The sequence below is a fragment of the Balaenoptera musculus genome, chromosome 2 (assembly GCF_009873245.2).
Source record: "Balaenoptera musculus isolate JJ_BM4_2016_0621 chromosome 2, mBalMus1.pri.v3, whole genome shotgun sequence".
Classification (NCBI taxonomy): Eukaryota; Metazoa; Chordata; class Mammalia; order Artiodactyla; family Balaenopteridae; genus Balaenoptera; species Balaenoptera musculus.
This window is the reverse complement of record NC_045786.1, coordinates 71,059,984-71,087,895: the sequence shown is the minus strand read 5'-3', so window position 1 is coordinate 71,087,895 and position 27,912 is coordinate 71,059,984. Positions and strand designations below refer to the sequence as shown.

Genomic DNA, 27,912 nt, shown 5'->3' with positions numbered 1-27,912 from the left:
AAAAAAGCTTTTCCAAAAAAGTATTGGCTGTCTTGAGGAATGCGGTCGCCCCCTTGGGAAAGTACATATCTGGGATCAGCAGGCGGCTGTGCGCTCGCACTCCGGATCGGCCTCCCCACCGCGCTCTTGCCTCCCCGCTCCCGCCGCCGCAGCCCCAGGGCCCCTCGCCGCCGCCACCATGGACGCCATCAAGAAGAAGATGCAGATGCTCAAGCTCGACAAGGAGAACGCCTTGGATCGAGCGGAGCAGGCGGAGGCCGATAAGAAGGCGGCAGAGGACAGGAGCAAGCAGGTCTGCCTTTACGGCCCTGCGCCGGCCAGTCGCCCGCGCTCCGCCCGCCGGGGACCCCGAGCCCCGGGACCGGGGCCTCGCACCCCTTCCCGGCCCCTCACTCCGAGGATTCGGGGAGCCACCCCACTCCAGGGCGTCTGAGAAGGGGGAAGGGAAGAGCGAGACTCCGGCTTATTCTAACTTTTCCTCTCGTCTGGGGACGCTTATTTCCCTTTTCTGGTTCCCAGAGCCCGCGAAGTCCCTTCAAGTCCTAGAGGCACTTGATTCTCAGGATGAGAAATCAGTTTTGGATTCGGGGGCGGGGGAGGGGAGGAGGGTTGAAGGGAATCAAGTCCAGAAAGTGTTAGAAGTTCTTCTGGACTTTTTGACTGGGGAGTATAAAACATTCAACTGGGAAGGGGGGGGGCGCGAGGGAGGGGGGAGGGACAGTCACACAGTTTGTTCCTAAAAACAAAGATGGACAGACTAGAGAGTACGGTGGGCCGGGGAGACGGGGGCGTTTTTCTGCACCCCCAAGTTGTGGGCTTGAGCCCGCTGAGACCTCCGCAGGAGTCTCGCCCCGGGGGCTGGGGTGGGGTGCGGAGTGGGCTCCGGGCGAGAGGAGGTTACCTAGGGACCCTTGAACCCCAACTCGGCGGCGCCTCACACCCGAAGGGCCCCAGCCAACCCGGTGCCCGTGTGTTGTGTGTGTGTGTGTGTGTCTAACACCCGGTCCGTGCCGGCCGCCCGCGCCCGCCCGCCGCCGCCCCCCAGCTCGAGGAGGACATAGCGGCCAAGGAGAAGCTGCTGCGGGCGTCGGAGGACGAGCGGGACCGGGTGCTGGAGGAGCTGCACAAGGCAGAGGACAGCCTCCTGGCCGCCGATGAGGCCGCCGCCAAGGTACCCGGGCGCGCAGCGCGGCGCACGAATGGCTAACTCTGTCTCTCTCTCTCTCTCCCTCCCTGTCTTTCCCTTTCTCTCTCCCGCTGTCCCTGTCCTTCTGGCTCTGTGCACCCACACCCCTCCCCTGCGGGATCACGCTGCCTGCTGCACCCCCCTCCCGTCCCCGTCCCCCACGGCCAACTCCCAGCTGGAAGATGAGCTGCTGTCGCTGCAAAAGAAACTCAAGGGCACCGAAGATGAACTGGACAAATACTCCGAGGCTCTCAAAGATGCCCAGGAGAAGCTGGAGCTGGCGGAGAAAAAGGCCACCGACGTAAGTGCACGCACACACTGCCTCCCTCACCTCCTGCCCTGGTGGCCGCTCTGGGGTCACCACAGGGGCCAGAGAGCACTGGAGGAGGGTCACCTCCTCTTGCTGGAAACCCGCACACAGCCTGCCATGGCCCAGAGCACTGGATGCTGCCTCCGACTGCTACTGCACACATTCATTTTTATTCCATCCATTCCTCTTTCTTTTTCTCCTTCTTTCCCCCACCCCTGGGGGTGGAGGGGGGTGGGTGAGAAGCTGGAAGAATACAGTAACAGAAATTGGACTCTGGAGGTGAACCCTGCTCCATGGTGGCAGAAAACCTCCGAGGTGTCGTCACCGAGGTTTGTGCAAACAGAATGCCTAGTTTTCTCCACTTTCTTTCCTTTTGCCATCTCTGGTGGGTGGCAAGGCCTGGTTTTCGGTGGTGGGTCTAGTCAGGACACACACTAGAGATGGCATTGAAAAAATGGCATGGTGCTACTTAGAAGGCTAAGCTGGATGGTGGGCCACAGAAACACTTGAGGCCTCCTTACTCACTAGGGAAGCTTAATCCAGCCCTTAAGATCTGCCTGGGAAGACGATACTTGCTTGGGTCTGCAGTCTGAGGGCACTAGATCCAGAAAGTAAGCTGGGAGTTATATATAGCTCAGTGCTTTATATGGTATAGTGAGCTAGCTGCCCCCGACTCTCCTGCTCACCCCACCCCAACCTGTCAGCCTCTGACAACCACCACATAGTTTCAAGGATGATGCACGCACCACAAAAGCTCTGCCAGCATTTTGTCCACTGCCCTCTGGAATCCTTTTAGCCGAAGAGCTTGCCTCTTCTGCTGCATAAGTCAAGACAAGCATTAGATTTCCAAAGGACCGACTTCTTTTCACACCATTCTAGAAGCTAATTAAGCCTAGAGGCCCAATTAGGAAAGAATTCGTTGGGAAGTTGGTAACAATTTCAAGAATGTATGAGCACCAGGGAAAGCTATGCCCAGAAAGCTGAACTACCAAATGCAACAGCAGAATTTTTTGTATGAGAGTCAAGTGTAAATTGCTGGAGGGTCTGGGTCTTGAAATCAGTAAAGGCTTTCTGTGACATGAAAGGCACGAAATGTAATCTCCGAGTGTGCTTTGTAAATGAGAGATCCAGACACAGGACATTTAGAATCTGACAAAAAGAAAGTTTCAGTGAAAAGCAAGTTCCCTGGAAAGGGGGTTCAGGGAAACACTGATTTAGGTAAAATATTTAAGTTACAAACTACCTGGCTTTAGAAAAAGAGCCAAAAAACACATATAACTCTGCACCAGTTTTGTGTAATGTAGATCAGATGTCTGCTCCGTATATGGTTAAATGGAGGATGTCTGTCTCCCCGAAATTCTCCAGCAGGACGTTTATTTAGCTTTTTCAAAAGAGCCGCTGATAGATCAAGGAGAGATATTCCTTATAAGGAAAAGAATGCAGAGAATTTGAAAATAGCCCAGTAAGACTGAAAGCAAGAGAAGGAGAAAAAAGCTACTACGATTCTTAAGGGAAAAAAATCATAATTATTGTAACTATGTGGTTCTATCATGTCTTTATTGAAAAGTCTTGTTTAATGGTGCATTGGAATGAGGTGAGGCAGAAGTGGCAAAGAGGATATTTAAAGCCAGCTCAGTGGGGGAGGGCGGAGCCAGGAGAAGGAGGAGGGGTTTTTTTGTGTTTTTTTTTAATTAATTAATTTATTTATTTATTTTTGGCTGTGTTGGGTCTTCGTTTCTCTGAGAGGACTTTCTCTAGTTGTGGCGAGCGGGGGCCACTCTTCATCGTGCTGCGCGGGCCTCTCACTGTCGCGGCCTCTCTTGTTGTGGAGCACAGACGCGCAGGCTCAGTAGTTGTGGCTCACGGACCTAGCTGCTCCGCGGCATGTGGGATCTTCCCAGACCAGGGCTCGAACCCGTGTCCCCTGCATTAGCAGGCAGATTCTCAACCACTGCGCCACCAGGGAAGCCGAGGGTGAGGTTTTTGAAGCTGTGTTCTTTTCTTTCCAGTGGAAAACTATCCCTAATATGGTACTTTTTTTTTTTTTTTTTGGTAGTATATTGATCATCTTCCCCTTTAAGACATTTTAGGTTGTTTGGAATCTGTAGGGATATGCAAGACGTTTGTGAAGAAATGCTATATTTAGAGTGATTCCTAGCTAGTAAAATAGTCAAGACTTGAGGAGGAAGAGACAGATGTCACTAGAGAAAGGTAGGAGAGAGGTCAACTTCCTGAGGTAGAATTGTATTACATTTGGGATTAGGACATTGCACTATTACTCACCAATGTAAAACATTTTCACATTTTTCTACTACTAAAAACATTTTTCTACTAATTTACCAACATACTTTACAAATCCTATTCAGAAATGGGCTCTTCCTAGCTTGAAAGGTTGTAATTTGCGAGGTCGGATCTCTGATGGTTTTGTTTTGAATTTTTTGTCGTCCCTCTGCATAAGTGAGGCTGAAGGGGATCAAGCGCTCCATTTTCTCTCTGGCCCAACCCCTTCCCCAGTAACTGTGATGTCTCTGACATCTGCAGTATGTGAGTCTTTATTCCCTGTAGGTCTTTGCTTTCTAAATGAGTGATTCTCAACCTTGCCTAAACAATCACCTAGGATGGTTTTAAAACTTAAACTCCAAGCTGTACCCCAGGCCAATTAGAATCTCCGGGAGTGGAACGCAGGCATTAGTATTTGTTAAATACCCAGGTGATTCCAATGTGCAGCCAAGGCCGAGAACAACTGTCCTAAACTCTTGTATAATGACATCAGCGTGAAAATGAACTCACCTGAAACTGACTTTCCCAGATGTTTGAAAAGCAGGACATTAAGTCACTAGTTGGCTGCTTAGAGCATTTGCACCTGTCCAGCAGTTTCTGTGTCTCCTGGAGGCTCCCAGATGCCCCCTTCTCCCACCCTCAAAGTTGGAGGCCCCCAGTCTGTACTCTTAGGGAAGCAGTTGTGACCTCCCTCCTGACTAGATGAACTGTGTGGAAACAAAGCTAGAGGCTCCACCTACAGGATGTGAGGGCCCATGCTGGGCTTTGTGAGAGCCTCAGCAGAGGGAGGCTGTGAGACAGTCCATAGCAAATGAGTCAGAAAAGCAAGGAGCTTCCTCATTAGGGCTTTGGCGTAGGAGGGGGTTGTCAAGTGTGTTTTCTTTTTCTTCATTATTCTCACACTTAAACACATAGGAACTGACTTGAAGGGCCTTCTGTGAGAAAGGTGAGGAAAGAAAGCTGTGAGACTTAGAAGACATTTAAAAACGTAGCCCAAGGGGAGAATTGGCAGAGGGTGGTTCCCAAAGATTGTGTCCACTTTGGTTTTCATCCAGCTGTAGCCAGACGCTCTCATAGGGTTCTGTAGCTTTCGTTGGTGTGCCTTTTAAGACATCTCAGTCCGGCCCAGAATTGGTCAGATTCCAGAAGATCTCAGAGGCTGATCTAAAACCAGAGAAGGATGTAACTAAAAGATGCTTGAGATGATTGTTTTTGTGGAAAGGAAAGGAAGTCCCAGACAGGCTGGCGGGCTTGAGGTCCCACAGCTGGTTATAGGCCGTAGCCTGACTCTTAAGACAGTGCCTGTGTGTTTATTAACTAAAGCTATCATTTGAGTTAACTACGTACAAGGTATTGTGCTTAGCGCTTTCTGTCATTTCATAATCCTCACAGCAGCCCTATGAGAAACGTACTGCTATGAACCGTGCTTTTACAGATGAAGTCAGGTTATTTTCCGTCACACAAGCAGGAGAGAACCAAAAGCCAGATTCTAACCTAGGGAGACGGCATTTAGGAGGTTTAACCTCTATGCAATATGTTAGTGGTTTTCCCTTCATGAGTTTGGAGGGAAGGAGAGTTGTTGTGGTTAGGATCTTGTGTTCTGGGGGTTCTTTACATCGAGGAACAATCCCTTTGGGGGTACATTCAAGCCCCAAACCCCTCGCTCGGCTTCTCTCCTTCCTGGGCACGGGAATCTGGCAGTCCGGAGCGGAGCGCTCCCGCCGCCAACAGGCGGCACCGTAGCCCTTTGCAGACAAATCCGTTACTCTGGGTTCCCCACGGCGCAGGGGAGGGGCGCTGGGAGTCGAAGTAACACCCTCGGCGCGTTGGCCACTCTCCGGCTCACCAGGTGCCCCGTCAGCCCGCGCACCGCGCCTGTCAGCCCCGCGGCCGCGAGCATGCGCGATGCCTCCCGCGGTTGGCGAATTCCCGGGGTCCGCGGCGCGCGCCCCGCCCCGCCCGCTGGGCCCGCCCCCGGCGCTCGCGCACCCGCCTGCGGTTCGCCTGCGCAGCCTAGGAGGTCGCGACTTCCGGGCTGTGCCTGGGCCGCAGGGGGCGCTGCCGTCGCGCGCCGCGGCCTGGGCGGGGTGGCCGGTGGTTGGAGTGCGGCAGCAGCAGCGGCGGCAGGAGCGCAGCAGCCGGCCTCTCCCGCCGCAGTCCGCCAGCCTGCCGGCCCGCCGCCGCCCGGCGCAATGGCGGGGAGCAGCTCGCTGGAGGCGGTGCGGAGGAAGATTCGGAGCCTGCAGGAGCAGGCGGACGCCGCGGAGGAGCGCGCGGGCAGCCTGCAGCGCGAGCTGGACTACGAGAGGAAGCTGAGGGAGACCGTAAGGGACCCACCCATCACCCACCCCCGGAGGCGCCTTCTCCCCAGTCGGCCCCACCACGCCCCGCAGGGCCCCCCGGAGCCCACCTTCCCCCGCCACCCCTCCCCCCGCCTCGGGGCGCACCTGGGCCCGCAGGTGTCGGGCTCTGGGGAGGGACGCTGCCCGTTCACTTCAGCCCTTTTCATCTCGCTGGTCTAAAGAACCGAGGGAGAATTAGGAGTGGTGTTGAGAAGGTTCTGGAAGCAGCTCTTTCCCAGAAGGGACTCTGTGTCTGGGGTGTTTGCGTTCGGCCCGGCGTCTCGGGTCCCCCGGCATGTGCCCGTTGCGCTGCTGGCATTATTTACTCGGAGAGTGGGGACGGAAGAGGTCCCTCCTTTTGGAAATCCGTTCTTTTAGGAAGGGCGCTAACAGGTCATGTCTGAGGCATTGTCTGGCTTTGGGGCCCGGGGATGCTAAACTCCCCCATCCCTGTTTAGCCTTGGTTTCTTGAAAGCCTGTTTCTCTGGGGTGGTTGAGACACTGACAGAGCGTGTTCTGACTTAGTATGCGGCCCTTTGCCCTTCCCTTTCTTAACCATACCTCCTCCCAAGTTCTCTTGTACAGGTAGATGTTCCTTTGTTACCGAGTCTTGAAGAAGTTGGCTAAATAGCTACCATTATTGGGTGTTTTCTCCCGCCGGCTTCCCCTCCCCCACGTTGAGTGTAATACCTGGCTTCCTTCCTTTCCACTAAGGCAAATGCATCCAGCACACAGGAACAGGATTTCAGAGGTAGTTAAGGCGTTTGCTGTTTGTTGATTTTTGAGTGTGTGTGTGAGTGTTTTAAATCAGGATACTCAGACACCTTGGGAATTTTATGACAAGCGCTCATGTGGGGTCCTTCTGTGCTTAATAGAGGCTTATTCTGAGTTGAGAGGTGTATGTAATGGCATTATGGCTGGCTGCAGAAGCTACGAGACATGTTTTGCATAAAATACCTAGAAGCAAATGGGTCCTCTTGAAAGGAAGGCCTAACTAGATGAAGTTTCAGATAAAATAGGCAGGAACCAGGAAATCAATAGGCAAAAGATCATTTTCTGTAGAGGACAAGATAGCAGAGGTCACATGGATGTCTCTGAATTTGGCCAGGCAATGAATGAATTCCGACTCCCTCTCTGGCTCGCAGCTGTCCTTGAACCATTAGAACCAATAGAACATGATGATGGATAAGAACAAGAACTCTGGGCCCAGGCTGCTAGGATTTGAGTCATTTAACTTCTCAGTCCCTCAGTTCCTCGACTGTAAAATGTTGGTAATGGTAGTGCCTGCCTGTTGTGAGGATGAAAAGAGTGTGTGTAAAGAAGTTGCAATGGTGCTTAGCACACTAGAGTAAGTGCCTTGCGTCAGCTGGTATTAGAACTGCTCCACACTCGGCATCCCTCATTGCTCCTTTGCTGGCAATTCACCAGCTATCAAAGGGTCTTAAAGATGGGCAGCTCATTTCACTACATCTTAAAACACTCCATTTCAATGCTTCTAATCAATTTTTTTTTTTTTTTCTTTTTTCAACTTGAATGGAGAGAGGACACAGGCAGGCTGGAAGGAATGTTTGGTGGGTCGAAGTGGTGTTAGTGGTGGAAGTCGGTAGAACTCCCCTCCCCCTGCTAAGAAAGGGAATATGTGGTCCTGTATAGGAGAGCCTCTCATGGACTGTTGGCCTGGTGATTGATATTAGACACAGAAGATAAATTTTATGAAGGGCACATTGTTACTATTTTACTCACCTCTTTCGGGCTTAGTTTTTATGACAGTACTCTTGCTGGGCCAGTTGGGTAAAGATAATGCTTTCATTCTTTTCAAAGCTTTATATTAAAAGTGGTTTAGCTTCAGAATTTTTTAAGTGATATTTGAAAATAGTCTATCTGGATGATTGAATGGGCGCAGAACTTTTTATGACAGCAACTTGAGGACTGGGTCAGACCACTGAAGAGAGAATTTCAGATTGAGAGGTGTTCCTAACTTATGAAACTGGAACTTAAAGGTAGCTAATTGAAGGTGGTTTCTTGGTAGTTGTCAGGCATAGCTGTGAGTTAAGCTAGCAGTCACAGTTTCTCTTGGCAGCAAAGATAAAAATTTAGTGACAGAGTCATGAGCCACTGCAAAAAATATTTGGAGAGTTGGCCCTAATTCACATTCTCAAAGATTCAGACAGGCTGTAGTTAATTGGCCCTATTACAACCAGCACTTAACTTTGGAAAAAGCAGCCATCCCTTTTTTTTCTAATGGTTTGTTTTTCCAAGGTGTGTGGGCCCTTCAAAATTTTGGAATGAGGCTACTTTGCTTGATGTAATGGTTGACTCCAGGTCTTGTGACCCACTAGGGTTTTGTTTGTCTTTTGTCCTTATCAAAGGAAAAGAGGGAGCAAGAAGAAGCCAGTCTGCCTTCCTTCTTTCTGGATGGTACACAGCAGACAAGGGGACTTAACAGTTGCAGCCTGTAGGTTCTTAATTGGTAACTTTATTAAATCACAGGAAAAACCAATTTACAAAAATTCCCAGCCCTTCCCCTCTTTAGAGTTGGTAAATATTTCTGAGAACAGGAATCTAAAAGTGCATTTTGTGCCCCCATTGGCCCCCCCAGGGTGGCAGTAGCTGGAGTGTATATATACTCTGGCTTTCTGCTTTCATGTATAGGCAAGGCGAAGGCATTACAATGCCCTGTTCACGTCCCTTCTCACTCATTACACAAATATGCCTCGTGAATGATAGGCTTTGGTGCAGATAGAGAGGTTGTTTTTAACTCTTATCCATGGGAGTGCCCCTTAATGTCATCCGTGGTTTTTTCCCCTTTCCTTACCATATACGGGCAGAAGTTTAACTTGGCTGTAGTGACTTGGGTCTTACACAGTAAACTGGGTGAAACTTTCTCTGTACAACTACAGTTCGCATGAAATAAAAAGGCCTGACCTTTGATCATCCCATGCAGTACTCCAGTTCAGGTAGGACTTTGAACATACATTCCAGAGGATTTATTTTTAGGATATAATATTATTCTCCTACAATTATTTCTTCTTAATTGTCCTAACGGAAATACTTGTTCTTAAAGTAAAAATCATTGCTATTTTTAAATTGTCTTTAGTTATATTGGCTAGAACATCTGGATTTCATGAAAATCTAGGCCCTGTAAAAGTTCTCTTTCAAGTCAGACTTGGAGTAACATTCTGCTATATTGTGTGGGCATGCCCTTGACACCTGTGTAGTTTCTTAGGTACCTGGTACCTTGTGGAAGGGATTGGGGGGGCACATGCAGCTCTAAGGCACCTCACACGTGTAGAGCGCCTGGTGGTTTAACAACAGATCTGCAGGAAGACAGTTGGTAGCCTTTACTAATATAGCAGTCTCTTTTCTGAGTAGTTCATTACATGTTGGGACACAATAGCACTTTTGAAATGGAAGAAACTAGCATCCCAAAGACTTCACCAGCAGTGTCAACACATGAGCTGTCGTTAGAAGCTAACCCAGTACACTATGGGTGATTTCCATGCCTGGAAATAATTTGTGTCTGGGGTCTTGACCCTTCCCAAATGCCTTGTTATTTATATCTGCTTTTTAAATAACAGATGGTCATGTGTCTGTAGGGTTTGTACTGGCAGAGGCAACAGCCAGTTAAGTCTTAAGTAAACTGCCCAGGTGCTGTGGTGGAAAGAACCTTAGAAAATATCTAAATAAGCCTCAGAACTCAGAGAATACATACCGGAAATAAAAGCTAGTGCAGGTGAGAGATGTGGGCCTTTTGAACATAGAGCATAATCCCCCCACCAAAAAAAAAAAGTGAAAATAAGGGTGTCCTTAATTAATTTATGGAATTGAGTGTATCTTGAATTCTAGAGAACCAAACTAAATTGCGATCAGACCAGTATGGTGAGGCCTGAGAAGCCAGTGAGAGCCCAGGTTTTTCCCGGGGGAAGCTTACGTAGAGATCGATACACCCCAGACACTGCTTTCAGATCTGGGCTGTTACCTACAAGCACCTTTGCCCATCCTGCTCTGAAACCTCTGGGGCAGCAGGCGTTGGTTTCTGGTGTTGAGAACAAATGCTCTGTGTCCTTGTGTGAGCTGGTACCCCCCTGGTGTTACTTGATGATGTTTTCAATTTTATACCACACCTTTTTTCAAAATGGATGGAGAGGACTTGTTTAGCGGATGATATTCAGTACAGTAACCGTTCTTCTAGACCTGGTTAGGTTCTCTCGCTGAAGGCCTTCTTTCAGGGAGGGGGTTGGAGTCGAGGTGGCTGTAGAGAACCTGCTGCTCTGACGTCAGAAAGCAGAAAGACTCCATAGGTGAGAACCACCAGTTCCAGGGCTTCCACGAGGCTCCAGGAGGCCTTGAGAAGGGAGGCAGGCACGCCAGCAGGTGAGGACCAGGGGATTTTGATGCTAGTCTTACCTCCCGCTGATGGCTGTGACCTGAGCATGCTTCAGCCCTTGGGGTCAAAGATCCCTCCCTCTTCCTATTTTCTCTTCTACAAAGAGCTAGATGAGTGGTTCCCACAGGATTTGCCAGCTTCTTTGGATGGTGGGTGGGGTAGAGGGGTGGTTGCTTTTTTATAGTGCAGATTCCTGTCTTCCTTTCTGACCTCTTGAATCAGAATCTCTAGGGATGGGGCCTGGAAATTTGTTTTGTTTTTGTTTGTTTTTTTAAATTTTTGGCTGCATTGGGTCTTTGTTGCTGCACGTGGGCTTTCTCTAGTTGCAGCCAGCAGGGGCTACTCTTCGTTGCGGTGCACGGACTTCTCATTGCGGTGACTTCTCTTGTTGTGGAGCACGGACTCTAGGCACACGGGCTTCAGTAGTTGTGGCACCTGGGCTCTAGAGCACAGGCTCAGTAGTTGTGGCCCATGGGCTTAGTTGCTCCGCAGCATGTGGGATCTTCCCAGACCAGGGCTCGAACCCATGTCCCCTGCATTGGCATGTGGATTCTTAACCACTGAACCCCCAGGGAAGCCCGGAAATTTGTATTTTTAATATGCATCTCCTGGTGAATTTGGACACCCAGCCAGTTGTGGGAACTGCTGGACAATGCCTAGGGACCTTTCCAGCTAAACATCTGAGACCCCGTTTTGTGGACCACCCACAGGTCTGTTCTCTGTGTTGCCCCTGTCCTGGCTCCTAGAACAGGTCTCCATTCCCAGTTGTTGTTCTGGTGCCGTATATACGAGGCCTATTGACTGGTATTCCCGTAGGACACAACCTCTATTGTAGGTTCTACAAATGCTCCTGGGGAAAAGGAGTTAATGACGTTTATAAAACAGTATCCAGAGCTAAGGGAAAGAACGGTTAGAGTGGAGGCAATAAGAAGGAAGAGGGAAGATTCGGATTGATGGGCGTTCCTCTCGGGTAGGGAGATCTTTTGTGCAGAGGCAGGAACGAGCGTGGGGTGCCGTCTCCTTACTCTCTGATGCCCCAGGTGTGTGGGAGGCCCGGCACCTGGAGGGTTCCTTCCCTGGAGCATGCATAAACAGTCTCCCCTCTGTGAGTGCAAAGTCCTTGAGGTTGGGGCCCAGATCGGAAACAGAACAGGAAGCTTAGAGTGTGGTGACTACAGAAATTGTTTTGAAAATCTTGTTGACATTTCTCTGGCTGCAGCACCTATAACAAGGATATTTAAGAAAAGGGGGAAAAATACTTCTGAGTACATGACCCAGACACTCTACTGAGGTTTTTTTGTTGGTGGTGTTTTGGAGGGTGGTTTTTGTTTTGCTCTTCATTTTAGTTTTCAGCTTTCAGGGTTGCTTGCTTGTTTTCCCCCGTTCATGAAAGGAATAGAATTTTACTAGAAATGGAAAATATAGAAAAGAAATCTGACCTGACCCAAAAGTATACCCGTAATGTATACCTCCTTCCAGTTTTTTTTTTTTTGTTTTTTGTTTTTTAACATGGGGCTAAAAACTTTTTAAAGTTCCTATACTTAAGAAATGTGTTATCCCTATTACCCTCATCCCTCCTCCAAAAAAAATCCCAACATTCACCTTGCAGACCTGGTGGAGCCCATTACTAGCTGTGCACCTGCAGTGATCTACTTTGTGGGCCAGTGCAATTGTTAACTGACCTTGGATTCATTTCACATTTCTCCCTGCTCCCTGCCTCCATCAGCCAATTATTACTACATAGTTAACTTTTGAAGAGATAAAAGTGTATTTGCATGTTTTTATAAAAAGTCCTTCACCATGATTGTAGATGCCCTAATCACCTCTCTTTCCCAGAGAGAACTTGGCTTTTAAAATTTTACAAATCTAGATGAGCAAAAAGGAGAATGTTCTTGTGCTCCTTTACTTCAAGGCCATAATCGCAGACTCTAACTACACGTGCCTTTCAAACTGTGTCTCATGGGTCCAGGAACAAAGAAAGTTGCTTTTGTTTAAATTAGGTTGGTTTTACTCATTTTATTCAGTAGACATTTACTGAGCCCATACTCTGTGCAGTGAATTGTGATTCCTTGCACATAAGAAGCTTACAGTTGAGTAAGGAAGACAGGACTGTAGGTAGAGAGCTAGCATAGTCCCAAAGTGCATGTTGTAGTGTTTAGAAAACTCCCAAGTGTCCTAAAAACCCCATCACCCCAGGATAAGCACACATTCAGAGTGGATGAGGAAACAGTACCAGATTAACAAATTCCATCTTTCACTTACGTGCATAATGTTTAAACAGCCATCAATGCAAGTATATGTAATGGACCGGTCCAGGCTTGCAAGTGTTCTGAGGCTTATAGTAACAAATGCTCATAACTGTAGGTAACCGTTGCATTCCCCAAAAAGAAACATCTTATTTCAGAGATAGATAGCAAGTAAAAACAGTATCTGTACTGCTTTTCTTCTAAGGAGTTTGAAGCTCTTCTTGTAGCAACCTTGACTTGTGAGAAATTCCTGTAGGCGTATGTCACAAGCGCTTGGGAAATTTGTCTTGGCTCTCTTCCAGCGTGACCAGTTATTCTAAAGGGGTGCTGAAGGGCAGGGGGCTTGCTGGGTTTTGCTGTGCCTCTGTATGGTGTATATTTTAGAACCACTGAATTTAAAACTATTTTAGTTCCTAAAATATTTAATAAAGCCCCTTTGAGAACACAGTCAGCAGAAAGGAGACTTGAGACTCCTGAGTCCGAGTCCTCGCTGGGCCGCTCTCGCCTTGTGTGACTGAGCCTGGGTAAGTCCCATCGCCTCTGTCCCCACCTCAGGCCCCGCCGCGTGCGGGGGCTGTGATGAAGCTCCCCCTTAACAGGCAGGTGAAGCCAGCGTGTTGAAATCTGTGGAGGAGGAGAACCAAGTGAGAGAGTGTCGCTGATGGTCCCTTTGTCCGATGAGGATGGTGTGTGTGGATCTGCATATACCCCAAGGTGGACATTCCCTGGGTAGATCAATGGATGAACGTATCCGACAACTCCAGAGTTGACCGGGGCTTGTAACGCACTTTAGGGTGGTTCACCACAGGGCCCAGGCTTCCCGTCTGGAACCAGCCTTTCAGTCTCAGCCCCTCCTGAAGGCACTACCCTCACTTTCTCTCCGACACTGAAACGCCTTTCACTCTCTACCCAGGCTGAAGCCGACGTAGCTTCTCTGAACAGGCGCATCCAGCTGGTTGAGGAAGAGTTGGATCGTGCCCAAGAGCGTCTGGCAACAGCTCTGCAGAAGCTGGAGGAGGCCGAGAAGGCAGCAGATGAGAGTGAGAGGTGAGGACCCCTCGTCCAGCCCACCTGTTAGCAGAGCCTTTCCTCCTGGTGGAACGGGAGGGCTTCTCTGATCTTGGGCATCTAAGAATTTTACAGTACCTTGGTGGCACTATTTCCTGACTTGATCCAGGTGCAACTAATGGTTTTTTGTTCATTTAGCATTAGTGGGACACCTTTGTGCAAAGCACTGTTTTAAACCCCAACGTTACAAATAAGAAAAAGACCCCATTCCTGCTCTCTTAGAGCTCACCACCCAGAGAGGGAGATGGACGTGTAAATGGGAGGTTCTAGGGATGTGTTTTGGTTCTTTCATTCCTGCTGACCATGGAGCAATTATGCATTTTTTTAAAAAAAGATAACTTTATTTTAAAATATACCAAGGAAGCCGCATAGCACAGGGAGATCAGCTCGGTGCTTTGTGACCACCTAGGGGGTGGGATAGGGAGGGTGGGAGGGAGACGCAAGAGGGAGGAGATATGGGAATAGATGTATATGTATAGCTGATTCACTTTGTTATAAAGCAGAAACTAACACACCATTGTAAAGCAATTATACTCCAATAAAGATGTTAAAAAAAATAAAATAAAATATACCAAGGAGGCTTAAGCCGAGGTAAATACAGTATGGGCTGTCAGTTGTCAAATAGCCCAACAAATGAGAGGAAGAGAAAGCACAGATAAAACAGAAATATGATCCACAGAAGTAAATTGTTTTGGACTTAGTAAAGCCGATAAGACACACACGCATAGGTAAGTGCAGTCAGATCTGCATGTCTCCTGAGCATGCTCCCACTATGACCTGGCTCTACCTGACTTACTACCCCAAGATTCAGCCTTGTGGTGGTAAAGGAAAACCAGGCCATATCAGCCATCGTGTATTCCACAAGGCATTTTCTCTCATGTTCAACTGTTCAAGTTATTGTACTCATATTACTTGGAAGCACTCCAAGAAAGACTCCACAAGACTAGAGAGAGTTCTGCCCTTCGAGGGATGACAAAGTATTGTGGTGTCTCAGACACTGGCAGTGTGTTTCTGCGCTGTGACCTGGGCAGGTGCACGCAGCCAATCATTTTGTCCGTTTCTCCGTCGTTGAGGTGCCTTTTTGCCCCCTGCCACCATGGATAAAGAATGATTGCAGACTTTAGGATTAAAGAAGCTCTTTAGCTGAAGTTTTCAGCTCATTATTCACTGTTGCTTATTGATTCTTTTCTAATCAAGAGTTTTGGAATTCTTAAAGATGACTCATCATCTCTTAACAGTGTACATATAACCAACGGTTTTGTGGCTGGCTTCTTCCTGAAATACACTTGTTAGTGAACCTGAAAGGAAGGCAATCTGGCAGTGTTAGACTTCGGAGTAAAAAGGTATTTAGAGATCATTTACTCCAGTCCCCTGGTTTTACAGATGAGAAGACTAGGGTTCAGAGACTGGTGTGGCCTGCCCGAACTCTCAAAGAGAATTTATAGCCGAGCCAAGATGCAGGTCTCCCAAAATACATTGTAGTGCTTCATTTAAAAAAAAAGTGATTTATTTATCTTACTGCGTACTTAGATTTTGGTAAATGAATCCCGTTTTAACATAATTTGTTATTGCATAAATCTGTAATGTATCATAGGTCAATTAACATTTTCTAAAACTTAACACCATGCTGAAGGATCCAAACGTACACATCAGCATAGAAGATGGTGTTGGTCCTGCCTCTCAACACCTCTATTATGAGTTTTATTATTAGGCAAAACTCAGTTTCTTCTCTAAAGTATAGGTCAACCCACATGAAATTGCCATTTTTGCAGGTCCAATGTGGTCAAATACCAGAATTTCATTTGGTTCAATCTAATATTTACATTTGTGGCTAAAGGGGTAAGAACAGCTACTTTCTTTGTGGGAAGGAAGTACATGAAGATAAGTTGGCTTTCGTTCTGACTTTGGTCCATTTTCAAGCTGAAGCTTCCCACCAGAAAAGGGAAGAAGTCCCATTATTTATATAGCAGGTAAAGCTTGTTGACCTTCCTTGATTCCATGCCTCCCACATTCAGACAGGATCCTCACGTGATACCTTTCATTTCACATTAGCTGCCTGGGCAGTGTCAACAGTACCAAAAGTGTAAGCTTTCATTCACAGTAAACAGAGAGAGGGAAGTGTGTGTCTTTTTCTGCCTTCAGCTCTAGAAAGTCTTGTTTCATGGTTTGGAAGATAAAAGTAGCTCTGTGCTCTGTTTCGGTCTGTCAGTTACACAGCCTCACAAACCACCGTGGTGCAGGGTGAGTTCGTGGAGGTCGCCTCTAAATCTTGGGTCTTCCTGCATGTCTTCCTTTTCAGAGGCATGAAAGTCATTGAAAGCCGAGCCCAAAAGGATGAGGAGAAAATGGAAATTCAGGAGATCCAACTGAAAGAGGCCAAGCACATCGCTGAGGATGCCGACCGCAAGTACGAAGAGGTCAGATCCTGGGGCCCAAGGCCTTGTGGACTCCCAGCCGCGACCCAGGAGCGGGGGAGCAGTGTGCAGCCTTGCGTTCTTCAGTGAAACCATCTGCTTCCTTAGCAGGAATGGGTGGTTTTGAGAAGCAGAGTTCCTTTGTCCCCAGAAAACGGTTCTCAGTTTTGATCCTGCTAGGGGATCAGTTGCACTGGGAAAGACCAAAGCTTTCTTTGTGCCCCCATGCCTCCCCGCCCCACCCCAAACACACAAAGACCAGGACAAAAGTTCTCTGGTCAGGAGAAGGGAGAGCTGGGCCTCTTGTGTTCTGTGGAAGGGCCCCCTCATGCTGTCACCACGCAAGCCGTGCTCCCTAGTGTGATTCACCTGGCGCGGCCCAGTTCAGTCAGTGCAGAGGCACAGACCGTGCACTTGCCCCCTAGATTCGTGGAGGCCTTTCTCTCTGTCCTCCTCGCTCCTCAAGGTTCACAGGTGAATCACCTCCTGGTTCGTGCCCCATGAAAGCAACCTCCTGTGATAACAGAGCCCACGTGACTGTGTTTAAGGTTTTAGTTTTTCCCTTAATGTACTATGGCTATCCTGAAACACCACTGACTCTTCTTCATCATCATCTCCCATCTCCAGGTTACACTATGCCCACTAATTTTGAAATGCTTCCTAGGATCCCTTCTCTCTGGTCCTTTCTTCCACTGACCTCGTTAGTCACCTCAGCAGCTTCTCATGTCAGCCTCTCTTGCCGTTTCTGTTGGCATTTGTAGCCTGCGGCACACAGAGGGAGTCGAGGTGCAGAGCTCTAGATGGATGGAGTTCTCAGGATTATTTTCAGTCTTGTCTTGCAGCCCCGCCTTTTCAGCATAAAAGGCGTCATGTCTCATCACACTGCTAGTTTCGAGATTGTGAACTTCATCTCTCTCCCTCCTTCCACACTTGGTCTGGCTGCTATGTAATTATACAGGCTTCACCTAGGTAGGACTAAAGATGAGCCAGCCCACCCATAACTAACCATGCTGGGTCTTGGTGAGCAGAAGCCTCTGGTCTCCTCTCCATGGGCACGCCTGGTGGAGAGTCGCTTCTCTCCAGCGCACGGGAAAGAGGATCATCTTGTTTGGAGGCAAGAACTCCTAGGGGCTGACGGATCCAGGCCTCACCCCACACCCCTCCTCAGAGCTTGGAAGCCCCATGGTGTGTGTGTTTTGTGTTTCTTCTGCTGCAGGTGGCCCGTAAGCTGGTCATCATTGAGAGTGACCTGGAGCGTGCAGAGGAGCGGGCTGAGCTCTCAGAAGGGTAAGCGGGCCCGGCGCCAGGAGGCTGTGTGTGGGGTGCTGCGGAGCAGTGACTAAACAGCATGACCTTCTGGCAGCTGCACATTTACCTGTTTCAGCTCCGGGCTCCTTAAGTGCTCATTTGACGTGGATGAGCCACGAGTATGGAACACGGAGGACTTGCGTGGGGTGTCTGTGTATGAATGCGTGTGTCACTGCATGCCTTACCTGCACACTGATTTTGAGAATGGCCTTGTGCATTTCCTGTGTCCACTAACAGCCAAGTTCGACAGCTGGAAGAACAATTAAGAATAATGGATCAGACCTTGAAAGCATTAATGGCTGCAGAGGATAAGGTACTGATGGCTCATGTATGGGTTTTAGGTTTAACTGCAACCCAGGCGTCTTTCAGCTTCCAATGCCTACTGGTTCATTTTTATAACGACTGCACCTTCGCTACACCCTCTGCTATCTTATACCTTGCTTTAAGTGCTTTCTTTGGGTCCTTTATACTCCTTTGTTTTTCCTTCATAAATGCTCTTTGGTGCAGCCAAAAAAGAAGCCAAATTATCACACTTCGAGGTTGTTGGATTTTGTCACCCTGCCTTTCTGCTGTTGGAAGGTTGGGAGCAGTGTCCATGGCAAAATTGAGCGTTTTAGTACCTTGATGATTTGGCTACTTTAAGGCAGCCCTTTGTTCTCTAGGACTCGGTTTTCATTTTTTCCCATCCCTCTCCTTTTTCTCTCCTCCTTCCTTTGGCTTGTCTCCCACCCTTTCTACCTCTGATCGAAAACGTTAGCAAATGTGCCGAGCTTGAAGAAGAGTTGAAAACTGTGACGAACAACTTGAAGTCACTGGAGGCTCAGGCTGAGAAGGTAGGCCAGGAGCACGGCGTGGGGGAAAGGCATCTTTAAGAGCTGCTCTAGAGACACCCACTTTTTCTCTTCTGGGGCCCTGCCGAGGAAAGGAATAATCCATTAGACACGTTAGCAAATGGCATCATTTTGAGGCAATTTCCTGATGATTATCAATAACAGATTCTTTTTTTTTTTTTTTAATGGAGAATCTATTTTATTTTGAGTATGTGAGTCATCTGTAACAATTTAATTTAAACCAAGTGCCAAATGGATAAGTTATCTTGTTCTTATCCCATGTAAAACAATAGGCAGGAAAACAGAGAATGCATTGTTGTATGCCATTTGATATCAGAGGCTCCATTACCTCCTAAGAGATCCTCAACATCTGTTGGCTGGGCTGACACTTTCGTTGTATTAGAAGACCTCAGTGTAGGGTGAGCTATGGCCTGACATCTGGAACATTCTTTCTAATTACAGTACTCGCAGAAGGAAGACAAATATGAGGAAGAGATCAAGGTCCTTTCTGACAAGTTGAAGGAGGTAATATTAAGGGTGTTTTGGACAAAGCCAGCTGGATTGAGTTTGTTTTTACGGAACTGTTCGGGGCTTTTTCATTTTAAAGTTAGAACGATCCAGGGCTTTTCAGGGGTGGTCTTGGAGAGTGAGCTGTGCTGGCCACCTCTCACTGTGGTAATTGACTGGCAGGTGGTCTCAGACCCCATTCATGGGTGCCAGGCTTGATTTTCATTCTCTAGTTTCTCTATATTTGCAGCTACCAGAAATCTAAAACTTCCCAATTCTGATTGAAATAAATTGAATTATTGCAGGCTGAGACTCGGGCCGAGTTTGCGGAGAGGTCAGTAACTAAATTGGAGAAAAGCATTGATGACTTAGAAGGTAAGATCTTAAGTTTTTTTAACTTAATCCTTATGGCTGAGTAGTGACCTGGCGAAGTCATTTTCCAATCATTGCGTCCTCCTTGATACACTTCTTTGCTCTTGCACATTCTTCCTGTCTGCCCTTTGGGGTTTTCATTCCGTGGCTCTTAAACTCTCTGTTCACCAGATGACCGTTAGCCACCAGACGGGGCCCATCTCTTTTTGTAACAGCAGATGCCAAACGGCTCTACTGCACACTCTTCGGAAGTGTGGCAGGTTTATTTCTCACTGTGAGTGAGGTGGTTATAGGTAAGAATGACTGGTGTGTTTTCTGTCTTTAGTGATATCTCCTTATGGCCAGAATGGTATAGATTTGTTTTTAGGCACAACTTCCCCCAAGTGTGAATTCAGTGTAAGGGTTTAGATTTTTTTTTTTTTTAAGTTACTAGTCATCTTGGCATGTGCTGCGTATCCTGACAGGGGGGTGGAGGGTGATAGGGCACTACACTTTGACATTATACTTCAGCACTTCTCCACTAAGATATTCAGGTTTTATTTTAGTCACGCCCTCTCTGTCTCTCAGAAACCCTAAATGTTGAGCTCTGAGGCTGTGAAAAAGAAGGAAAAAAATATACAAAATATATACATCAAAGGCAGAAGTGGCTAGAGAAGGGACTGGAGGTTGGTGCAGATGATAACCAAGCTGGTGGAAAAGAGAAAATGACAAATGGTTGCAAAACAATCTGCCAAATTGCAGCAGAGTATGAAACCTTCGTCATTAGAAGAACTGAATTGCAGACTTGGCACAGCAACACCATAAAAAGCGTGGCTCTCCTCGCTTTTCAAGCCTCCTGGACCAGCGAGGGCAGCTTGAGTGGGCAGACCACAGGAGTAGTCTGGATGGCACCAAGAAATCCATACCCCGGTGGTCTAGTTTGGTCCGGAAGTCAGTGGTTTCAGGGTGGAGCCAGATAAGGATTACAGACTGTAGTCACAAATTGTTTCTTCAAAACAATGCCCTTGGATATTTTTTCCACTGTTTATAGTGGCAGGTGGCTGACTACTCCAGTGTAATTAAATTACAGCTCTCTGAAAGAAAGATGTTCTCTTACCCCTCTCCCAACCAGGAGACAGCCTTCTGTGGTTTTGTTTAGGATTTAACGTGGTTTACTGATATACCTGCCATATTTGTTATGATTTTCGTATTGAGTTTCTTGTTTTATTTTCTAATGGGTTTTGTTCTTTTTGTTTTTGTTTCAATTTTATTAAAAACAAAACGCACGCCTCCTGCATTGGCCACCTGCTGCGGCACCAATTCCTTCATGCATTGCCCTTTTCTTGCTGCTGTGTCGGGATGGCATCCATGCCACCCTCACTCACCCTCCATCTCTTGATCACTCTCCATGTCCTTGCACCTCTGCCTTCCACTTCCTGGTCATAGACGAGCTGTACGCTCAGAAACTGAAGTACAAAGCCATCAGCGAGGAGCTGGACCACGCTCTCAACGATATGACTTCCATGTAAATGTTCATCCACCCTGCCTGATCACACCCGTGCCCTCCTGCTAATATGATAAATTCGCCACCACTCCCTTCTGTGTCTCCAGAATCTCCATCTTTACACCTTTATGCTCACTGTCTTTGCATAATCTAGGATAGTCATTGTTTTTTCACGTTCTACTAACATAAAGGCCAACTGGGTTGTCTGTCTGTACAAACCATTTTCCTTTCAGAATCCATTCATTTCACATTGTCTCAGCTAGATCGTTCCCATGAAGCAGTGAACTGGAATATGTGTGACTTGGGCACTGTCCTTTTAGGAAATTAAACTAGGCTCAAGTAGAATTGGTAGGCCACGCAATTGTGCAGGCATTTCCCAAGAAATATCAAAAGTCGGTTTCCTGAGATTCAATTAAATACAATGTGAACATTTTTCGTAAAAGAAATAATAAATTTAAGGAACCCAACACTGTCAGATGACTGAGGCTCTTAGAGAAGGGAAATTGATCCAGAACAGCATAAAGAATGTTGCTGTAAAAAGTCACATCTTCCCTTTAAGAATTCTAGACAGAAATGAACCCTCTGCCGGGTAGCCAAGCCTTTAATTTTCTGTTTAGATAAAAAGAATTAACATACAAACACCACAACCTGTGTCAAAGAAATGGGCCATAAAACACAGATGGTGTTATATGAGTTTGGGAGTTAATGGCCCAGCTTTTACTGCTGCTGGGCAGTAAGAGTGGAGTAGATAGTCTTAATCTCACGAGAACCTGGAGCATACACGGCTAAGGTACATATTACTAACCAAACCTGAATGTTAAGCTTTCTCTGCCCCTCTAAATTCTAACCTGGAATGTTTCACAGAGGCTTCCTTTTAATCTCATAAGATGGCACTGAATTCCATGTAAGCTGGAAATTACAGTTTCCTGGCCCACCTGTCATTCCTTTACCCGTGCAGAAAAATGGTAGCTTGAAGAGTGTTGGCAAGTGCCTGCTGCCTTATAGATTATAGAATCGCCACACTACCCTTTGAGACACGACTGTCACCATGGAAACTAGAGAGAATTCCATCCCCTCTTCCCTCATTTGTAAATGAGGGGATGGATCAGATCATCTGTCTCTCAGTGCTAAAATGTGGTGATTCTATGAGAAAAACTTTTAGCATTAAGTATGGTTAAATATTCTGAAAGGTGGGTTTAGCTTAAAATCTGTTTTTAAGTTCTGTTCATGGGTCTTTTGCGATGAAACTCCCCCAGAAGGGGCTTGTGCTGGCCTCGGGTCCAGACACTGGTGGGCAAGGATTGACATCCTCCCATAGGTGCGGCTGGCAGCAGGTTTTGCATGTCTGCTTCTTACCTGTGTTTCAAATGCTGCTCTCATCTGTTAGTTTAGCTTCCCCGTTTTCCATTGTGCCACTTTTTTCCTTTTTCTCCCACCTTTTCTCTTCATGAAGATAAGTCTCTTTGCTTCACTTCTCGCACGACCCCTTCATCAAGCTGGATGTCCCTCCTCTCTGAGTTCTGCAGTTTGTTCTCCAGCTGACCCTGGTTCTTTCTTTCCACATCCTGCCTTAGGGCCAGGCACACACTGTGCTTCCTATTGTACAGAAGCTCCTCATTGCAGTGTAAAATAAACACTGTGTAAGCTATTTCTGTTTGCTATTCTTTTTACTTCTTATTTATTGACATTTTAGTTTCAACACTGAATAAAACTCCAAATCTTCATCACACATATGAGGGTTAATTTTTGGCTGTTGCTTTGCTCTTTTTTTTTTTTTTCTCCCCCCATTCTGAACATCATACATTAATATCAAGAGACTCTAAAGCAGTAGTTCCTTGTGGAACTTTTTAAAAAATACCCATGCCTGGGTCCCTCTCAGAGTTTTGGTTTGCAAAGGTTAGAGTGAGGCCTGGGCGTGTGTGTCTTTTTTAGGGATTGAGATGGCTCTGGTATGTAGTACGGGTTGAGAACCTCCGCACAGGGGATGTTGCTTGTTGGAGCCAGAAGATCTGCCTTGAGCAGTGCCTTCCTCTGCCAGATGTTTAGTTGGGATGTGGTGAGCCCTCTGTGTTGGTGTTCAGATAGCCCTGCTTGGGAGGGTGTGGCTGCCACCCCACATTGCTAGGAACTTACATATCAGAAAAGGTGAAAAGGAATGTGGATTCAAACAGTGTAAGCTGAGGTTATTGTTGATCATCCTTTTACAGCACAAAGAACAGTTAAAGCTTTTTAAAAGTATATTCATTCCTCAGCCACCTTCGTTTTGATCATGAAATGACATTCTTAGGTTTTAGGAACATACGATTATGTTCAAGTCAAGATTTATTTTTGTGCTCTTAAACTCATCATGTATTCTTTAGGAGGGGTTGTACTTACAGTAAATCTTTGTGATAATTAACTTTTTTTTTTTTATTTGAGAACATCTTTAAAGCATAGCCATTAAAGTTGGTTCTTTTTTTTTTTAACCCCTTAAAAATAGTAGAAATTGTTCAGTTATAGTTTATCAGTTATATTTATAAATTCAAAAACAGCAATTAAGTGATTTTTTTTATAACACATCGCAAAATTAGAACTTAAAAATGATGTGGACTTTTATTTCTTAATTCCCAACATTTCTCCATCCTCAGCAGTCTGGCTATATTTCTCCTGTGTTTTAAATGTGGGTGACCTTCATCTGTTTGTGTATAGTTTTTCTTAGCCTAAGAGTGTTTATATACCCCTGTATTCAAGTAAATTTGGACAAATTGAAAATGTCAGTCACTCTACAAAACCTCAGAAGAGAGTAAAAATACTCTTTTTAAGAGGTAAGTGAATTTAGTAGTGGTGTAGTGGACTTTTAAAAATTTATAATTTAGACAGTGTCTCTCCCTTGAGAGTGTAAAGTCTTCAGTAATTTCTTGTTTATCTTTTCCTAAGGCTTCTTGGGCCTGCTTTTGACTATGATTCCTGCCTTGTTCTTTTAAAATTCAGAGTAATAGAAGTGGGCCCTTATCTGAGTAACCCTGCTTCCTGCCATAGATAAAATGACAAGTCTGAAAGTTCTGCTGAGCAGATGTTCAGTTAATTTTGGAGGCACATCTGTTTTTTGAAAGCCCTTCTGGGGATTTTCACACTTCCTATAAGTATATTCTGCAAGGGGAAATGGGAAACTGATGGATTGGAAGGCAAATTTGGAATAGCCCAAGAAGGTATGGGTGCACAGGAGGATAAATAGCTTTTTGATTTTATCAAGCAATTGTTGGGGCCCAGGCTTCTAGCTCAAAGGGTCAGGCCATATGTAGAGGCAGCTGCTGCAAGAGCCTTGGTTGGACCAAACCCCAAAATCCTTGCTTGGCACTAGACATCCCAGACATTGGGGAGGTAGAACAGGAGGGAAGAATACTTGCAAACATATAAGCGTTCCAGGCGCCCCCAGGCACACCAGTTCCATGGCAGCTGAAGTGGAGCAGGTCCAAAGGAGGATGTGGTAGGGACAGCTGTCATTTAAGCTGCATTCACATTGACCCTCTGGATTCTCTGGGATTTCTCCAGAGTTCTTCCTTCCCAGCTTGGCTGTGCATTGGCTCAGCAAACTAGGACATCCTACCTGCCTGTGGTGGTATTTCCCACACGATAGTGTGAATGTGCTAGTGGGGTATAGATTTTGCACCCCCCAAACATGCAAGATACCATGAAAGGTAGGAAGGATGCGGTAAAGAGATGAACCATAAATGTTCTTTGCCCTCGATGAGCTGGCTATCTTGTGGGAAGATAGATGAGGGAAGCAAGTCTGAACTAACAGATGGTGTGCATTTAGAGTCAACAAGGAATAGAGACAGTAATTCTGACTGGGCGCTACCTGGAGGAGGTGACATTTGACTGGGGTTTCGAATATTCAGAGAATTTGCATCAACAAAGAAGACAACACAGCAGATAGTCCAAACTAGAAAGCACAATGAATATAGCGTATTCCCCATCTCCTACCATACATGAGAGAAAATTAAAATAAGAATTGATCAATTTCCCCACAGACCTGGGGGCTAGAGACCAAACATTTTTCTTTTCCCTGGGGTATAGGATTATCGCTTTTCAAGATCATTAAGTTAGAGTTTTGTGGGTCTAGGTCGTCACCGTCATTCGAAACAATCATGTATTCTCCAGCTTTTCATGGTAAGTGCCAGGTTCTTGTCCTTGTTGGGGCATCCCCTGGACCACCAGATACAGACTGACTCTAGTGGCTGCCTTCCTTGCCAAGTGAGCAGATTACATGCCTGAGTGTAAAATGCATTTCACGCTGGTCTCCATGTGGCTGTTTGAGATTTTATTCATTTTATACACGTCCATCTAGCACCAGAGAATGCCATCCTCTTCAGAAGGTCAGCAGTTAAATTTTAAGTCAGTTTTGAGTGGAAATAAATGCTTGTTCTTTTGCTGTTTGAGTAGGGTAACACACCCTGTATCTAGGCTGGACGAGAGCTCAGAATTTGCACCCTCTATCCCAGCAACTAGGGGAGGGACAGGGAGCTCACTTCTGCTGTTAATGCAGCGGCGGTAGCCCCTCTTGGTGCTACCTGAAAGGAAAGCCAGCCCTGGGAGTGGAGATGAAAGGGGTTCCAGGAAGAGGTGAGCAGAAATGGGCAGGTTGAGGTTTCGCAGGAAGCTCTCAGCTGAACCCTAGCAAGGAGTGGGCTCGCCTCCAGCCCTGCCCCTGTTCCTGAGGCTGTTTCCAGAAGCTGCATTCAGCCCAGTTTACACAGTGGTTTTACTGAGATGCACGAGGAACATACCCTCTCTCTGTCCTCCTCCTCGGATCCTGCTGTTCTCTTTCCCTCCCGTCCTGCCAAGAGAGGAGTCCTGGCTCTTCCTAAGTCTGCCAGGCCTTTTCCATCCGCCCTTCCTGGGCACAGGACAGCTGACCACAGGGTAAGGGTAACCTGCTCAGCAAGTGACTGGCGCCCGAGGTACCTCTGTGTTCTGTCTGCGAACTCCCTCTCACCAACTCCAGCTAACCTCTCTTCCTTCTGCCTCTTCTCTTCTGCTAACCTGCTTGCTGACCTGTACAGATGAACTCTACCAGCAACTTGAGCAAAACCGCCGCCTAACTAACCAACTAAAGCTGGCCCTGAATGAGGATTAAACTTAAGTGGGAAAGAACCTGGGCTGAATTCTAAGAACGCAGCCCATGGGCAGGAAATCTAAGACTGTCATACCTTCACCTAATAGGGTTGAAAACGATTCCTTTCTGCAGAATGGAACATGAATCAGTTGAAAGGCTGACCTTGCCTGCATTTTCCTCTCATATCTGGAATAATTAAGTTCTCTTTAATCCCCAAACCACTTTTATGGTAAAATTACATCTGTGTATATGGATCAATGTTTATAATCAATTCAGCACTCATCTTTGCAAGAGCAGGTCCTCTTGTTTGAGCTGATACATAATGAGGACCAAAAAAATGTTTTCTATTTCCTACAGAGAACTGAGTCTTGCTTTAAGTTAGAAAGCCAAAGCAGAGGGGTGTGTATGTGTATAAGTATATATATATTATATATAGGATATGATATATATAATATATATTCCTATTACATATTCATATTTCTAACTTCTAAGTATCTGGTATAGTGTTTGAAATATGATTAACCATGCTTGGGCAAAATAGCTTTTGAAAACAGGAGTTCATGTCAGAAGTCCCTGATTATCTGAAAGGTATGCTTTTATTCAGTCTAACAGTGTTGTTGGAATCTGGTGAGAATGTCATGCTAATAATAAATAGAACACTGTGAAAATAATAATAAGAGAATGTCCTACTGGAGTGTGCATGAAACGTGTTGGTAATTTTTTTTTAATGAGTAACAGAAATAAATCGTTGAAAAAGTTGTCAGAAAGCCTATTTACGTCATCTTTGTTTTCTGTGAGACTGTGTTACAACACAACTCTCAGACCTTAACTGCCTGTAACTCAGAACCGTCTGCTTTTGTTAACTTCAGTGCTGCAAGCACCTCTCCCTGTTCCCGCGGCACATGACCAGTGAACCTTCACCAGCCCCACCTGCATTTTGTCCTCAGTGGATTGTTGGTGGAGGTTCACCTGGCCACTCTGTGAGAACCTGCTGTGCCTGTAGTTCCTTCGGGTCCAAGACAGCTTCCCCTTCGTAGGTCCTTGTCTGGAAATGAGTAATGTCTTACGAGCATGCCTGGTCCTAATCATCTCATCCTGTGTTTGTGATTGATGTTTGCCTGCCTAAATGTACAAACCACCACTGTGTCCAAAGCGCAGCTATTCATGACTTAATTTTCTAATCCCACCACAGAGAAAGTGGCTCATGCCAAAGAAGAAAACCTTAGTATGCACCAGATGCTGGATCAGACTTTACTGGAGTTAAACAACATGTGAAAACCTCCTTAGCTGCGACCACATTCTTTCATGTTGTTTTTGTTTTTTGTTTTGTTTTGTTTTTAAACACCATGCTCACCATGAAACCCCTTAAATGCATTTTTATTTACTTTTACCACTGTCACAGATACATCCACAAAGTACCAGCTAGATCAGGGGTGGGAAAGACACACACACACAGGCAAGCCCGTGTCAAGGCGACAATGATTTAAATGTGCCATTTCCCAAGTTGACGTTGCCACACTTCGTAGAGAGTTTAGCAACACAGTATGCTTAGTCCAGGAATCCTTGCTGAAGCAGAAAGATTTCCACTCAAAGTGCCAATGATACATGAACGGGAAGATTAATGTTGGAAACACAGTCAGGTGTGGATTGGTGCTACTTTAAACAAAAGGTCCCACTGTGGTCTTTTGTTCAGTATTGTACAATTTAGAATTCTGTCCAACACTAATTTATTTTGTCTTGGGTTTAACGATGAGGTGAGACTACGGATCCTGGCTGGCAGAATTCACTAAAGCCAAGGGTTTGTAAGCCAACATGCTCTTCTGAGGCTTCTGTTTTCTTTTAGTTGGCACATTTGCAGTTCGTTACAGCTCGTGGGATAGCATGCGATGTGGATTTCCACCATGTTCAAGTGAAAGATTTAGGCACCACGTACAATGGTGAAGAAAAAACATTGTCTTAAGAGTTATAACTGTATGGAAACCTTGTATAATGATATGGAATAAATGCACATTGTAGGACATTTTCTAAATGGGGTGGTCCTGTCATTTGTACGTTTTTACTTTGTGAACTTTAGATCGTGTGAT

The 27,912-nt window shown here is 46.4% G+C and overlaps 1 protein-coding gene across 11 annotated transcripts; it reads left to right on the top strand.

Annotated features, from left to right (window-relative positions):
• TPM1 (tropomyosin 1) lies at nt 1-27,857 on the top strand. Of its 11 annotated transcripts, none has more exons than XM_036843638.1 (10): nt 1-292; nt 1,362-1,487; nt 13,665-13,798; nt 16,119-16,236; nt 17,450-17,520; nt 18,299-18,374; nt 18,834-18,896; nt 19,184-19,253; nt 20,676-20,754; nt 22,187-22,381. In XM_036843638.1, exons 1-10 carry the CDS (start codon nt 179-181, stop codon nt 22,188-22,190), a joined length of 855 nt encoding a protein of 284 aa, XP_036699533.1. In that variant the 5' UTR covers nt 1-178; the 3' UTR covers nt 22,191-22,381. The 11 variants fall into 11 exon arrangements, with proteins under 11 accessions (XP_036699533.1, XP_036699537.1, XP_036699542.1 ...); XM_036843639.1 differs by lacking the exon at nt 1,362-1,487 and adding an exon at nt 1,046-1,171 and having other exon boundaries at nt 74-292; XM_036843646.1 differs by having other exon boundaries at nt 76-292; nt 1,046-1,487.
• Nucleotides 27,858-27,912: the final 55 nt, after the last annotated feature.